This window comes from Falco punctatus, assembly GCF_963210335.1.
Source record: "Falco punctatus genome assembly, chromosome: 6".
Taxonomy (NCBI): Eukaryota; Metazoa; Chordata; class Aves; order Falconiformes; family Falconidae; genus Falco; species Falco punctatus.
In genome coordinates, this window is record NC_137585.1 from 90579861 (window position 1) to 90595592 (window position 15732).

The following is a 15732-nucleotide window of genomic DNA, read 5'->3' on the forward strand; positions in this document are numbered from 1 at the left end:
ACAGGGTAGCACCAGAGATGCCTGTGTCAGCTCTCCAGGGGCAGGTGTGGGTGCTGGAATCAGCGTTCCGGTATCTGTGCAGCACTCTGCCAGTGTTACCTGACTTGGGCAAACACCCTTGCTAAGATACCTCCTCGTCATGCTTTAACATGGGAGCAAAGCTTTGATGATGCTCTCTGAAGAACAGCATACAAAGGAATAATAATAAAAAAATGGATGATTAGCACATTAAATACGTTGTCATAGGAGGTAGGGACCCCAGTCATAAACCATATAGCATGAACTAATACTGCAAGTGAAAGCAAAAGGATGGTCCTTCCCTTGTAACGTTATCATTGAAGTGCACAACAAGAGAAAGGGATTTAGACATTCTGACAGTAGTACGAAAAAACCCAGGCAATTGGGGCTGCATGATAGGCAATGGCCTCAGCATGCTGGAAACTTACAGTCGTCAAAGCTTTTGCAGGAGAGAGGGAATTTTGACAATGGATCAAAGAGTGGTACTGAATAATCACTCATTTTGAAAAGGGTAAAGGGAGATTCCCCTAGCTGACGTAGGCACAGAAGGAGGCCTGCAGGTGCTGCTTTGAAAACACAAGGCAAAAGGGTAAGCTGAGGCTATAGGAGACCAATGTGAACTGTGAAGGGCTTTGGAAGTAAAAGCAGACAGGTAAAAGCATCTCAGGATGACAGAAGGAAGGAAGCCAGTGAACAGAGCTGGGGAGGGAGGCACACTTAACAGTGAGGGGAATTCACTCCTGGAACAGCTCAATGACTGCTAACGTGGACTTTGCCTTTGCTTAAGATTTTGTAGATCAGACTGGCTCTTGTTCTAACGTACATAGCTTTTAGAAACACATATTTCACTAATACTAAACACACAGCTCAGAGATGCACAGGCTACAGCTCATAAATTGAGCTGCCAGATCAGTGAACTTGCATCGCTTCTGCTGCCACCTTCATCATGGTGGCCTGCAGATGTGGCAGCAGAGCACTCAGGACTCATCCTGATGCCAGGCAGCCTACCCTCTGCTTCTCTTTTTCCCTGCAGAACCTCTGACTGTCCCTTTCACATCACCGTAGAGATTTGCCATGTGCCAAACATATACTCCCCCAACCGGGAGACACGCACCAGCCCGCAGTTGAGGGCTGCTGGCAAATCCTGGTGTGCTACTGGATGCCCACCCCGAGGGAAGGATGACCGCCTCCGTCATGACAGGGTGGGCAAGTTTTCCTTGAGTACATTTCCCCATTCCTGCGGCACGCCCAGAGGGATACCTGTTCTGTGATGGACAGGCCAGCAGTTTGGACATGCATCAGAACTACCTGAGCTGAAAGCTTGCAAACTGTCTTTGACTCAAACAGCAACAGCCTGCTGGCTTTACTGCATATTACAAAGTCCATTGTAAAAGATAGCTTTGTACAGTCTCTTTCTTGCTGACCTGGTCTCTTTATTTTTTTGGAGTGTTTTTGTTTGTTTGTGGCTTTTTTCATAAGAAACTAATGTACTGCAAACTATTCAAGCAGGAGAGCGAGTTCTGTGGTGGATGAGGTTTTTGTCATTGGCTTTCAGAAGCACAGGCTGCTGGTTTTGCTCAGTTTTTGTCATATACACAACGTTAAAAAGGCAGCACAGACAAAAAAACCCCAAATGTATGACCCCATCTAAAAATAAATAAAAAAAAAACAACAACCAAAAAAGAGCTAGAACAACTGACCACACACCATACTTTTGGACTTGGTTGTTAAATTTATAAATCCTGCAGGTATAATCAAGACTCTGAAGCACTGGAGATCCAAATAAGGTATTGAAAATGCTTCAGCTTCCGCTCTTCCACCTTGTGATAGAGGAGATGAGGTATGAAAGCTCAGAGGAGACAGCAGCAGAACAAATTTATTGAAAAACCTGTCTTTTTGCCCTAAACTTTTGCTTTGCTGGAAAACAATGGTGGTTGATTTAACAGTAACCTTGTAGGTCCACATTTACTATTTTTTAATGTGTTCAGAAAGACAAGCATAACTTTGGAGGGTCAAAAAAATCTACATTTATTACCATTTTTTTGTAAATAATTTGTTTAACTTAAGATGATGCAACTAGGACTATGGGAAAACTGTGGTCTGGCAGGGCAATGGCATAGTCTTCACTGTCAACAGACCCAAATAATCTGCCTGACTGAATGATACTATGGAGGCTTCAGCTCCCGAAACGATTTCCAGTAACAGTACCCATGAAAACAGCTCATTTGGGTGGCACAGTAAATCACAATTTCATAATTTAACTCCTGTCAACAGTAACAAACTATTTACTGTTTCTACACTGATGAAAAAGACTATTTCTGTTTGTAACTTCTGTACCAATTGTTACACAGTGATCTTTTTATTATTCTCCTATATTAAACAGAACAGACTGATGTTTTACTCATGTTCAAAAAAGGCTGTGGTTTAAGCATACCCGTCTGCTGTTATTTTAAGCTACCAAAACTAACGTCAGCAGTTCAGCCAACAAATCTGATGATATTCTCCATGTACCGAATGGACTATCAGAAAAGGAAAGCAAGTCTTTTATTTTCCATGGTCATTCTCACATGTTGATGTTACACATTATATTTCAAAAGGCTCACGCCCTTCCAAGCTCCATTTTTTACTACTGCCTCATGTTTCCCTTCGGAGAGGATGATACATTCTGTAAAACCATCTTTAAAACAAGAAATCAGCACAGCCATTTCTCCTGAACAATTTCTTTTGATAAACCTTGTAAATGCCTTTGGTACTTGGCAAGTATTTTGCCATTGGTTTGGTTGGTTAGAAAAGGACGGTATTTGTACTACTATGCTTTAATGAAGGGAAAGGACGGTATTTGTACTACTGTGTTTTAATCAAGGGAAAATACAACCAAAATCAAAATGCAAAACAAAAGCTAGCGATTTCCATATTAAACACAGAAACACAGACAATACTAGGTCTATGTATCAGTTTGCTGGTCTGTTTGCTGTAGCGGAGAACATTTCAACTCTAACTCAGACTTGCCTCTCCCCCAAAATCTATTTTGTGTTCCCAAACACTATGTGTAAGAATCTGAGGCGTACTCTTTCAAATATCTTTTAAGTACACAAATCGTAATAGCTCAGAGAACATTAGGGAAAAAACCACCAAAAATGGGCACAGATACACAGTTTTACACAAGTACCAGAAAAACAATACCGCATAACAGTAACAATCAGTATGGATTTCTACCTAATTAGGACAGTAATTTTTCTTAAACAAGATGCCTGCATGTGATTAAATGATACTCACGCAGGGCTGTTGGACCTGGTGACTATTAGAAATCAATATTCTTTTTAGTTCCCTTTGATGGCCTTTCCTGACACTGGTTTAACGAGTGCAATGATCCTTTCAGAATGCTATGTAAGCTTTACCAACAATTTAAGCGAACAGACCTATGGTGCAAATTTCTCTGTGAATTTTGTACCTGGAACAAGGTCCTAGGAAGTCAACATCATCATGCATAACTCAGTGTTACAAAGTAAAAGCACTTCTCATTACCCTTTAATGCCAATACTGAAGCACCACAACAAAACACCAGTACCCCAGCAGTACACCGTACTGATGATATCGGACTGTCAGGTGCTACCACCACCACAGCATCGTCTCATACACGCCGACCTTGTTCATTGTTCTACACGTCCCAGCTCCACTCTGCCTGCACCTGGCTGTCATGGTGACCCTCCCGCCCCTCCCAGTTCCCAAAGGGTGGGCAGTGACTATCCCATTGGCAGGAAGAGGGAGGCACTGCTGATTCTTTATGGAAACTTTCCTTTTTGTAGTCCATCAGCAATACTTCATGCCACAGAGACACCTTTTTTGGCAGTAGTATCGTCAGTTAGTATTCATCAGGGGTGCCAAACAAAATAAATCAAGGCAAGGTTAGTAAAAATGACTTACAATGTTTGAATCCTATCTGGGGCTAGCAAGACATTGGATGAAAGAGCAACATAAGTACACATTTCCAAGCCTTCTGTTTATGGTCGTCTTAAGGTACTGGCAAAAGTTCTTGTTAAGAAATTGGACAGAAATTCCAATGGCAAATTCTGCTTTGCACAGCAGAGTTGCTCTCTTGTGCTTAGAACACTGCTCAGATTGCCCCCATATCAAAGCCTGCTCATTTATGGTTAAAGCTCAGATGTCATCAAACTACTCAGTACTCAGTACCACTTTCTCTGAAACACAAGACGAACTGCAATGAAGTGTTTTTACATCTTAAAAAGCCCTCTTTTTCCTTTAAAAGAATTTATTTCCACATTTTCATAAAACATCTTTAGTTGACATTCTGCAAACAATACTATCCAATAAGGTGCCAATTTTTTCTTCTTCTGGAGTAATTTTGTACATCTGCAGAAAAAAAGAACAAGAAAAAAATAAAAGCTATATAAGGAAGAAAAAAGTGATCACGTATCTTCCAAAACCGTGTACACAAGAAAAGATTTCCCCCTCTCCCCCACTTTTTAAATTGGAAATTCCTGTCTTGGCATGACTGCAAGAGAAAATTGGGACTAAGGAACCAAGCAAGTTCTGAAACTGCAAGACATAAAGGAAAGCTAAGAAATTGAATGAAAGCAGCCTTTTTAGCTCCACATGTAATATGCTATGATTTGTCCAATTTGATTGTCTCCCATCATTACTTTGAAGGACATGATCAAGATGACTGAAGTTACTTGAACTTTATCAAGTGAAACACATATGCTTCAAGATACCTAACTAGCATATGGTAATCTATTAAAAGCACACATTCCCTAACACACTCCTAGCAGCTAATCAACACATTTTTATTTTAGCCACCCATGCTGGGACTATTTATGTGCTTAAGATTATGAAACTGTTCAGGACTAAAAATGTTATTTTTAAGTAAATTGATATTCGCTTGAGAAAACAGGAAGCAGAAGTGCCTGAATGGTAGGCAGCAATCTGGAATTTATTTTGATGTTCTGACTTCCCGACAATGTTAAGAATTTGAAGACTTAAAATTTGTGATGTCAGGGTGTGGCAACTAGAACTTTTTTCAAGTAAAAAAAAATATTTAAGAAAGAAATAATCAAGGTTCACTTAAAACAAGTTTCCGGTTGTGTTAAAGAAATACAGACCCTAAGTTTCTTATGTCCATTGATATTTCATCAGACAACTAAATAAACTATATGTTTTCTCTACGCCAGTCATTTCTTTTGGCTACATACCTTTTTAACTTTGGCAGTGTCTGTTAGCTGGGGGAGTTCATCTAGAGAAACCTGTTGGCCTTCTACCTGAGATGCAATATCTTCCAGATTTACAGTTTTTTCTCTGTCCACAACCAGAACAATGAGTACTGCTGTGTCACTGTCTGAAATGCCAAACTTTTTAAATGCATCTGAAATCTAATAAAAGATGGAAAACATCAGAATATTACAAAACACTTTCTCACTACATATAAGCAACCTTTTCAGTTACTGGATCAAAATAAAGCAGGAGTATAAACTGACACATGTTCTACATTAATGGAATTCTGACAAGCTACAAGAGAGAACAGCATGTTAGTGCTATTAAACTAACAGTAGCTTCTGTTAGTAGCCACGTAAAGTGAATGCATGTATTTAGTTTGGCTGCATGGATGTTAATAAGCTTCTCTGGCAAAAAAAGACATTTATTCAGTAAATCTTACATTGTTGTTTGGTGAAAGGCTGAAAATAATTTCTGCATAGAGAGTTCTGGTCTTCATTTTACCTATCTTGTATAGATGAACTGCTTTGTTGGCCGCCACAAGAACTTGAAAAGGATCTACAACCTGTAAAACACAACAGAGTAAGTTAAATGGAAATTTAACATACTGTTTTGAACTCTGAAAAAACTGTGACCCCATAATTTCGATAGCCCAAGTCTGCAATCGTAGAAGTGAGCAAAACGGTATTCTGCTAGCTATTCTAGCAATTCTTGCTCTTCCAAAGTCAATGTGATTATTTCCTGCATGGGGTAAAATGTGACATAAAGATTACACTCTCTCAATCAGGTTACTGAAATCTTTGAAAAAAGAATCATTTTAATGAATCCTCTGTCTGATCAGATTATTTCCCCCCCCCTCTTCCTGCATCACCGCTTTGCTGATTCTAACAAAATAAGACTACATTCAAAAACTAGTTACAGGTTTAAACCAGAACAAAGGCTCCAAATAGTATATTTTGGACAGCATTAAGCAATTAGTACTACTTTTTACAGGTGGAAGCTCCAAACAGCTCCACCAAGCAGGGCGTGAAGGCAATCAAGGTGACAGTTGCTCTGGCCAACCCTGCCAAGGCTCCTTCCCTTGCACAGAGGAACCCTCGCTTTGTGCGACACCGTAATGCAGTCGAAGCAGGGGCATTTGTGCAGAGAAAGCGAAGCAGGTGTATGGCAGCTGGTGTGAGGGGATTGCGCCCCGTTTTTCGCAGGGTCCCTCAGCGGAGGATTTATTTCCACGCCGCCTCCGCCGCGGTCCCGCAGCACCGCAGACCGGCCGGCACAGGCACTCGCTCACCATGGCGGGGTTTATTAACGCGCCTTCAATGGACCCGTCCATGGCTCCTTTCCTCAGCGCAGCGGCGTTTTTCACGTGGTTGAAGAGGAGGAGGGTCACGCTGCAGCCCGGGAACAGCTCCAGCCGGTGCGTGAGGTCCATGGCGCCGCGCCGGGCCCGCGGCCTCCGCCGCAGCGGCGCTCACACAGGCGCGCCCGCCCCTCGCCCGCACAAGGCACGATCGCGGTGACCCTGCACAGGGGGATTTCAACGCCTCCTGAGGGGGAACCCGCACACGGCGGCCCCAGGCAGCCCGCCCCTCCGCCCGGCCCGCCGCGCCGCTCGCCCCTCCGCGCCGCCAGGAGCCACCGCCGCCGCCTGGCTCCTCCCGCCCGGCCCGGCCCGGTCCGGCCCGGCCCTCACCGCCGCCGCGCCCCCCCCGGCCTTCACCGCCGCCGCTCGGCGAGCGCCTCCGCCGCGGCCCCGCGCTGCCAGGCCCCGCCTCCCTGCGCCCAGCCTTTCCCGGAAGGGCGGGCCCTTTCCGGCCGGCGCGGCGGCGGCAACGGCGGCGGCATGGATCGCTCCGAGGCCTACGGCTTCTCCGCCGCCATGAGCGGCGCCTTCCTGCTGTCGTGTCTGCTCTTCGCGGCCATCAACCGCCGCCAGCGCGGGCCCTACATGGACGAGGCCTTCCACGTCCCCCAGGCGCAGGCCTACTGCCACGGCCGCTTCCTCCAGGTGCTGCGCGGGAGCCGGCCCGGCTCGCGTTTGCCGGTCAGGGTCGGCGATTTCTGTGAACGGCCCGGGCGCTTTGGAAAGATAACTCAGTTTTGGGCCCCTCAGTGCAAGACAGACATTGAGGCGCTGGAGTGTGTCCAGAGAGGGGCAACAAAGTTGGTGAAGGGTCTGGGGCACAAGCCCTGTGAGGAGCAGCTGAGGGAGCTGGGGTGGTTCAGCCTGGAGAGGAGGCGGCTCAGGGGGGACCTCACTGCTCTCTGCACCTCCCTGACAGGGGCTGTAGGCAGGGGGGGTCGGTCTCTTCTCCCAGATAACAAGCAACAGGACGAGACGAAACAGCGTCAAGCTGTGCCACAGGAGGTTCAGGTTGGATATTAGGAAAAATTTCTTCCCTGAAAGGGTGGTCAGGCACTGGAACAGGCTGCCCAGGGAGGTGGTGGAATCACCATCCTTGCAGGTGCTTAAAAAACGTGTAGATGCAGTGCTTGGCAATATGGTTTAGCGGTGGACTTGGCAGTCCTGGGTTAGCAGTTGGACTTGATAATCTTAAAGTCGTTTCTAACCTAAATGATTCTGTGGTTTGTGGTTCTTGTTGTACAAAGTGCTTTCTTTGAAAACACCTTGTACACTGAAAGCAGTGGTTTCTGCTTTCCATTACTCAGAGGTGCACTCGGCAGATTGCAAAGTGTTCAAAAACTTCCGCCAAAGACCAGAAATTCGCTAAACATCCAAGCTAACAAAAAGGGGCATGGATAGGGATGGTGTATTGTAACCCACTGCTGGTCCCTTTTTTGTGTGGTAGGACCTCCGTAACCTTGTTTCTCTCTCCGTTTTCCAGTGGGACCCCATGATCACCACGCTCCCGGGCTTGTACCTGGTCTCGGTGGGAGTAGTGAAGCCCGCGGCGTGGCTCTTCGGGTGGACGGGAAGCGTGGTGTGCTCTGCGGGGATGCTTAGGTTTATTAACCTCCTTTTCAGTGCTGGGAACTTCTATTTACTGTATTTACTTCTGTTCAAGATCCATCAGAGAAATAAGGTACGAGAAAAGGAGAATAATTGTATGTGCTTGTACAAGCAATTTTGATGGCTCAGTGTATGTTCACTTCACTACATATGTGATCTGTCCTCAGTTTTATTTAACTGCAAGTACTACTCCCAGTTTGTCCAAGGAGTCACATTCCTAAATTTTTTTATGTCTTTTTTTATTTTTTTTTATGTCTTTTTTTATTTTTTTTTTCCTCAGGGTGCAATTATCTAAAAACACTCTTGTTCACAGCTATAACTAGTCCCATTGAAAATTAGTACGCATATAGACTTACTGTCCAAAGGTCTGAATGCTCATCTTGTTGGAATTGCTTAACGCTCTCCACAGAATTTCAACCACTGAATCCTGAGTGAAGCCCTGTGAGCAGTGTTTAAACTAAAATCTGTTCTTTGGAGATGTACCAGGTTTGATGTCAATATTTAGAACTGGAGAGTAATTCAAGCTGGAAAGAATTGGAGAATGGTTCAGGCTGGAAGGGACCTTAGGAGGTCCACCTTCCAACCCAGGCCAGCCTGGATGTCAGATCAGGTTGCTCAGGGTTGGGGCCACCTGTTGGGGGTTGTCCCCCTCAAGCCATCCATTTTCCAGACGGAACAAGGCCAGCTCCCTCAGCCTCTCAGGGCATGCGCTTCAGCCCCCAGCTCTCTTGGTGGCCCTCTGCCATTGCTCCAGTTGACTAATGCTTTTTTTGTATCACAGGGCACAAAATTGGATGTGCTATTCTAGGTGCAGCCTAACAAATAGAGTTAACAGGAATAATAACTTGCCTTGATCTGCTGCTGTGCTGTTAATACAGCCCAGGGGGCCATTGCTGTTTCTTAGTCACAGGGCATGCTGCTGTCTCATGTTCACCTTGCCATCTACCAAGATCCCCAGGTCCTTTTTTCCACAGAGCAGCAACTCCTCATCTACTCCCATGTTCAGCCTGTATCAATGTGGGGAATTCTTCCATTCCAGGTGCAGGCATTTGCATTTGTCCTGTTGAATTTCTTAGTATTTCTGTTGCCCCATTCCTCCAGTTTGTCTAGGTCACTCTGGATGGCAGCTCTGCTCTTCAGCATATTGCCTGGTTCCCGCAGTGTAGTGTCACCTTTAGCCTTGAGTGTGTACTCTCGCTGCCTTCAAGTCATTGATGAAGATGTTAAACAGGACAGGTCCCAGTATAGCTCCCTGTGATACTCTGGTTGTTACTTTCATTTGGGTAGAGTGTGACAAGTTAACCATCCAGCCAGTTTTGACCTGTCTAGCTCTCCACCTATCCAGTCCTTAACTGTTCAACTTGGATGCAAGACTACTGTATATTTAAAGCGGTGGAGAATCCACCACTGCGGTCGGTAAATTGTTTCAGTGGTTAATGGCCTATTCAAAATCTTTCAGTTTAGTAAATTTCTTTACTTTTACTTTTAACCATAACAACGTATTTTCCTGTTCCCTGATAACGGAAGGATTCCTTTACTATAAAGAAAATTTTTTCTGATGTGTTTTCTTACAGGAGGCTTTTCATGTTTAAGCACATGATAAGACTATACAGAATTGGGTCGAATTCCATAAATTGTTTCCAGTTTTGGAACACTTAATTTTATGCTTGGAGGTGGAAATAAAAATGTAAGAAAACAAAAGGTTTCATGACTATTCTCTAAGCATTAGAAAATGTAGTTGAATTGTTGGTACTTCTTTGAATTCAGTATTTTCTCTATTCCTTTTTTCTGTAAGCTGGTGGCTGGAGGTTTCACCCCATGCTACATCATTCAGAAACATCATGCAATATTTTTTAATGTTGTGAATTGCATTGTATCGTGTAGTGGGTGGGATAATTGGGAGGAGTTACTAACTGCATTGTTTCCTACCGTCTTTAACGTTTGTTTTTTCTAACTCATGAATTATAATGTAGATAAACTAAACAGTAAAAGCTGCACCAAAGATTAGAAAATTGGAACTGGTTGCTCTGTGGACCGTGTTCAAAAGAGGCAAGAATAGAAGCACAGAATGATGTGTTCTGCTGTCTCACAAATAAAAGAGAATCTGATGATGAGATTGCAGGGCTATAAAACATTGATTTATTTTTTTTCTTTGCCCATTAGTGCAGCTCTCATCCTAGGTACGGAAGCAATTATACTCCCACAATGATTTTAATTCCACAAATATGTGAACACCTGACATATGGAAGAAGCTGGTGTATTTTCATTGCCGTATTTTTAACTTGCCTGCAATAATGTTCCATACTTTTGTTTGCATTTTAACATTGTGTAGTCGGACACTCTGCATTAATGTAGCCGGAGGTTGTCAAAAATATAGCATGCATGCTTGTGCAGGATGCAGCCAAAGAACATAAGAAATGTTATATTGTCTTAATAGAATTCTCAAAATGATACTTTTTGAGTTTTTATTTATTTTGTATTGAACATTGCTAACCACATTTTTCTGCTTCTTCTCTAGGCAGTGTCTGGTTTCCTGAGAATCTTGTCTGCGTTAACTCTTGCAATGTTTCCCACCCTTTACTTTTTTACGTTCCTTTATTATACGGACCCAGGATCAGTATTTTTTACTCTCTTTGCCTATTTAATGTGCCTTTATGGTAACCATAAAACTTCAGCTCTCCTTGGATTTTGTGGCTTCATGTTTCGTCAGACAAATATTGTGTGGACAGTGTTTTGTGCTGGAAACGTTGTTGCAGAGAAGCTAAATGAAGCCTGGAAGACAGAGTTACAGAAAAAGAAAGATGAAAAGATTTCTTCCCGGAAAGGATCATTTTCAGATTTTATCAGACTGTTGCAGTTTCTTATCGCATATCTCGTATCACCTAAAAACTTAATTACACTTACTGGTTTAACATGGCCATACATCATATTAGTAACTGTTTTCTTTGGTTTTGTCTTCATCAATGGTGGAATAGTTGTTGGTGACAGAAGTAGCCACGAAGCCTGTTTGCACTTTCCTCAGCTGTTCTATTTTCTGTCCTTTACTGTCTTTTTTTCATTCCCTCATTTATTGACACCTACTAAAATCAGGAAATTCCTTCTGTCATTACGAAAGCACCCTGTGCATTACTGTTTAACGGCTGTCATCTCTTTATTCCTGATCTGGAAATTTACCTATGTTCATAAGTATTTACTAGCAGATAACAGACATTATACATTTTACGTCTGGAGAAAAGTCTTCCAAAGACACGAGGTTGTAAAATATGTACTAGTTCCAGTCTACATATTTGCGGGCTGGAGTTTTGTTGATATGCTAAAATCAAAATCAATCTTCTGGATCTTAATGTATTTTACATGTTTATTAGCAGTCACAGTTCCTCAAAAATTGCTAGAATTTCGTTACTTTATTTTGCCATTCTTAATATACAGGCTCAATATTCCATTTCCATCTCTATATAGACAACTTCTGGAGTTGTCTTTTTATATTGTTGTGAATGCTGTAACTTTTTATCTTTTTCTAAACAGAACATTCCAATGGCCAAATAGTGATGAAATCCAGAGGTTTATGTGGTGATGTTTGGTTTTTTGTTTGTGGGTTTTTTTTGTTTTGTTGTGTGTTGTTTTTTTTTTTTTTTTTTTTAATCTTTCATACCCTTAGGAAAACCCAGTTCTGTTTAAGGACTGTGAACTCTGGAGTGAAGCAATATGTTTTGCATTATTTAAGGACTTTTTTTTTTCCCCAGCTGTGATTGGGGAAGTAAGCTGTTTGCTTATATTCTTGCAACTGAATGTCAGTTCTGATATGTTGTAACATGAAGATCCTATATATTGAATTTATGAGCTCCTGGAATTAACAAATTCAATATGAGGGGAACTTTGAGAACACCTTTCTGTAATTAATGTGAAATAAGGGAGATGTTTACAGTCATTTTTCATTATAATAAAATATCAAATAAAATGCCCTTGAAGGTTTGACAGTTTATAAGTATGTTTAAGGGGTTTCTCTTTAAAACAAAGTATTTCAGTGTTTAACCTTTTTTTTTTACCTCTGGGTACATATTTAGTACTCAGATCAAGCCACTTCCATGTAGATTTGCTAGTGGTCAGGGTGTGAACCACTACTAACATGCAATGTTTTCAAAATCACCTATGTCCCACCGAATTTTCATGGGTTTTTTGTCAATAAATGCTTATGTTAGTTTTGCAAATAGAGTGTAGGCTCTTAAATCATTAGAGCCTTTTGAAAATTTTATTTCAAACTGATATTTAGAAAATACAGTGGGGGCTGTGTGCAGGTACCTTCTTTGAGGGAGTAAATGTTACTGTACAACAAAAGATAAATTGCAGTTGATAATGTGACCTATTAGAAAGGGAGTAATTTTTCTGTGTCAGACTGAAAGGTGTCGTTACACAGTGGAATGCAGTCTGATGAATATCCTTTTAAATAATCAGGCTTTTATGTCCTGAGGGTTCTGTGTTCACAGGTTTGTATTGAGGTAGGATATGAGCGCACTCCCAAGTTGCACTGAGTGTTTCTAAGATCTTTGACATGTAATCTTAAAGAAATACAAATGGCATTACTGAATTGTTCTTTAAAATGTTTTTCACATATATACAAATCTAATGGAACTAGGAAGTATATATTTTGTTTTACAAAGGTAAAATACAATGTGTATATATATAATTTTTTTTAAAGCATCTAGTGCATTGTTATCAGAATAAAAGAAAACTGTAATGGTTCCTGTCAGTACATGACTTTAATTAGACTCAAAAATATTTGATCGCTTAAAGTTAACCATTAAGCAGTTTTATAAATATAACTAAATTATGGGGGGTGGGTGGGGGGTGGGAATCCAAAACTTCACATACTGTGTAGCACCTTTAAGTTCTTTCTTGTTCTGTAGTGAAAATGCTGCAGCCAAACCTGTGCAAACACGTCATATGATTGCCACTCCAGTCACTCTGAAATGGAATTGTTTCACAAAAGGTCAGTACTGTGAAGTTATTTACTCACATCGGTACTGTGTTGATTTTTTTTCTTTTACAGTATGCAGATCAATGTCCTGGCTCTGATTCCTTCTCTGTACTAACACTATGAAGAGTGTGGTTAACTCAGATTTTCCTGTCCAATGTCTTTGCAACCCTGTTTCTTCTAAGGAAATTGTAAAGCCACTCTTCAGTGAGCAGGTTTATTTGTATTGAATTCCAGATGTTTGCAAGGTCACTGCTTCTTGGCCTGTTGCCAGCATGGTAATTTGTTGATCATGTGTGTACCACAGGGAGAGCCGTTTTCGAGCACTCTCTATTTGCTTTATCAAGTTGAAGAGACAAGAGAAACATGAAAAGGGCTGCTTTTTCAAAAGTCCAGCATGGTTCTCACAGTCCAGGATATTGTCTTGTTTTGTGATTTTTTTTTTTTTTTTTTTTTTTTTTTTAGTATGACAGATTTGGGAGAGGAAGTCCTGCATGCCTTCTGCTTCCAATTTTGTTTTTGTATACTATGCCTGTAAAAAAAGTAAACAAGGTAAAGAGCCTATGTGTTTTAGCACAACTTCGTTTGTGTCCTGAAACATCAGTACTTGAGTGAGTGGGAATGATAATATGGGAAGGGGTGGGTCTCTGGCTAGAATTCCAAATTATCTTCTAGATCTGTTTTTTTCTTCTGGCTTTATGTAGGGGAGCAGGTGTTCACTTGCTTGACAAGATGCCAGAATGCTTGTGCTTACATAGTCCACAGACACTTTCATTTTGTCCATCATGTCTATTGATACTGATATCCAAATGCCTTCAGTTACCAATGCTGTTAAGAGACAGTGTTCATGCTTCGTACTTACTCTTAACGGAGTTAGCAGCCATGTTTCAGGTGAAAAGAACAGAGTTTAAATATATACAATTTTAATGCATTTTTCTTAAAAAGAAAGGTGTGTGCAAAAAGTCCCCCCAAACTTAGAACACAGTACCTTTCTAATGAGCTCCACATCACAAGACACTAGAACAATTGCATGTAGAGAGATGTCTGTGAACTGTTGGGGTTTTTTTAACCAGTATTATAAGATGTCATAATATTTTATCATGGGATTTATCAGTATAATTATGTATTTTAATTTACGAGTAAATTATTCTCAACATACTTTGCTAATTTAAAAGTAGGCTGAGTTGATATAAGTTTAAATTAAAGAGGAAAGTCCATGAATTACTAAAACATGAAAGAAGAATTAATTTTTAGAGTAAGGCGATGTTTTCACTTTTGCTGATGAACTACAGGGAGTTTGCAGGTAATATTCAATGTTAGCCTGATTCAGTCTTAGAAATCAAGGTGGTTGTAATTGTATCATAGTCTTGATGAAAGGTCTCCAAATTCCATCAACATCTTAGAAATTTGACAAATATCAGTAGCAGTTGCATTGTTTAAATCTAGATATAAGAATTCAAACATACTTTATAATCTTGGAACTCAAGTATCTTTTGGTAGGTGGATTTGAGTATTTTGCTCTTGAAATATTTCCATTGTAGTTGTTAGTAATTTATTACCTATTTGTCTTAAAGACCTGCAGAAAAGTCTGTATTTACCCTGGTTTATGTTGCCAACACCTAGTTTCAGTAGAACTATAATTGCTTACTTTAGGTTAATTCATCAGCAGGTGTCATTTGGCAATGAAATTATTTACAAGAGCATTCAAATGATAATTTATTGTAAATTTTATTAATCAGCTATTCATTTAGAAAAAAAAACACTAATTTGTTGAAATGTCCAAGATGAAAACAAAAATAGTGTAACTAGCATATTTATAGTCACTGTTTAAAAAAAAAAAGGCTCAGGTTCAGTTTCTCTCAGACAGAAATATTATTTTTCAATAGCTGTCAGAATAATAGAGAGCTGAACAACCACAGCATGGCTGAATTGTTTTGAGGTGGTTGTGGGGAAAGACAAATAATTGACACTGGTTTTTTTCTTAGTTAAAAATAAGTTGTTTGGGAAGATAGGAAGTTTGATAATCCTATATGCTGTGAACTGTATTTTCTGTTATTCGTGAGCATTCTGTATTTCATTCCTTTTCAGTTCTTTGTCAACACATGTTCGTGTTCAAAATTAGAATGAATGTTATACCATAAGCAATATGTGCATGCTGAAATATGTTTTTATCTGTTACTTTTTCCTAACAAAAAAAGTATTCCATAGTCTCTGGGCACTGACAGTTGATTTTTGGACTGTTAAGGCAGATCTGCTGCTGCTTCGCCCCCACCCCTCCCCACAAGGTGGTAGTCTTATGCCATCTTCTTGAGGTGGCCAGCTGCTCAATGCGGTGTTTAGCGAGGCTATTTCTGAATTAGAAAACTTCAGTTTCTCTTATGACTGATTCCTTGTTTTAGTAACTGGTTTAGCTAAAACATCCTTGTATGTAATTTTATTGCATGTTAAGTTTTAGAAGAAGAGCAAGTTTTGCTCGTATTTGAAGGGTCTCATTTTGACATTTTTTGGTGTTGTGGAATTCTCAGATCTGGTCTGAGAACAA

At 40.9% G+C, this 15732-nt stretch overlaps 2 protein-coding genes across 3 annotated transcripts; one reads left to right on the forward strand and one right to left on the reverse strand.

Annotated features, from left to right (window-relative positions):
- Positions 1-4268: 4268 nt before the first annotated feature.
- Positions 4269-7081, reverse strand: TPRKB (TP53RK binding protein). Its single transcript, XM_080394115.1, has 5 exons — positions 6968-7081; positions 6539-6769; positions 5690-5812; positions 5229-5405; positions 4269-4389 (listed from the first exon to the last, which is right to left on the reverse strand). Exons 2-5 carry the CDS (start codon positions 6677-6679, stop codon positions 4303-4305), a joined length of 528 nt encoding a protein of 175 aa, XP_080250241.1. The 5' UTR covers positions 6680-6769; positions 6968-7081; the 3' UTR covers positions 4269-4302.
- Positions 6973-12190, forward strand: ALG10 (ALG10 alpha-1,2-glucosyltransferase). Of its 2 annotated transcripts, XM_080394103.1 has the most exons (4): positions 6973-7255; positions 8094-8291; positions 9793-9905; positions 10737-10876. In XM_080394103.1, the coding sequence occupies exons 1-3, from the start codon at positions 7091-7093 to the stop codon at positions 9808-9810; spliced, it is 381 nt and encodes a 126-aa protein (XP_080250229.1). In that variant the 5' UTR covers positions 6973-7090; the 3' UTR covers positions 9811-9905; positions 10737-10876. The 2 variants fall into 2 exon arrangements, with proteins under 2 accessions (XP_080250229.1, XP_080250228.1); XM_080394102.1 differs by lacking the exon at positions 9793-9905 and having other exon boundaries at positions 6985-7255; positions 10737-12190.
- The last annotated feature ends 3542 nt before the right edge of the window (positions 12191-15732 follow it).

Bases quoted from the DNA above. Each gene is read 5' to 3' on its own strand.
- ALG10 (XM_080394102.1), top strand. From the start codon at position 7,091: ATGGATCGCTCCGAGGCCTACGGCTTCTCCGCCGCCATGAGCGGCGCC. The intron at 7,256-8,093 runs GTGCTGCGCGGG...TCCGTTTTCCAG, and splicing joins GCCACGGCCGCTTCCTCCAG to TGGGACCCCATGATCACCAC. The intron at 8,292-10,736 runs GTACGAGAAAAG...CTTCTTCTCTAG, and splicing joins AGATCCATCAGAGAAATAAG to GCAGTGTCTGGTTTCCTGAG.
- TPRKB (XM_080394115.1), bottom strand. From the start codon at position 6,679: ATGGACCTCACGCACCGGCTGGAGCTGTTCCCGGGCTGCAGCGTGACC. The intron at 5,406-5,689 runs GTAAGATTTACT...ATCTTTTATTAG, and splicing joins GCCTTTCACCAAACAACAAT to ATTTCAGATGCATTTAAAAA. The intron at 4,390-5,228 runs GTATGTAGCCAA...TTTTTTCTGCAG, and splicing joins ACACTGCCAAAGTTAAAAAG to ATGTACAAAATTACTCCAGA.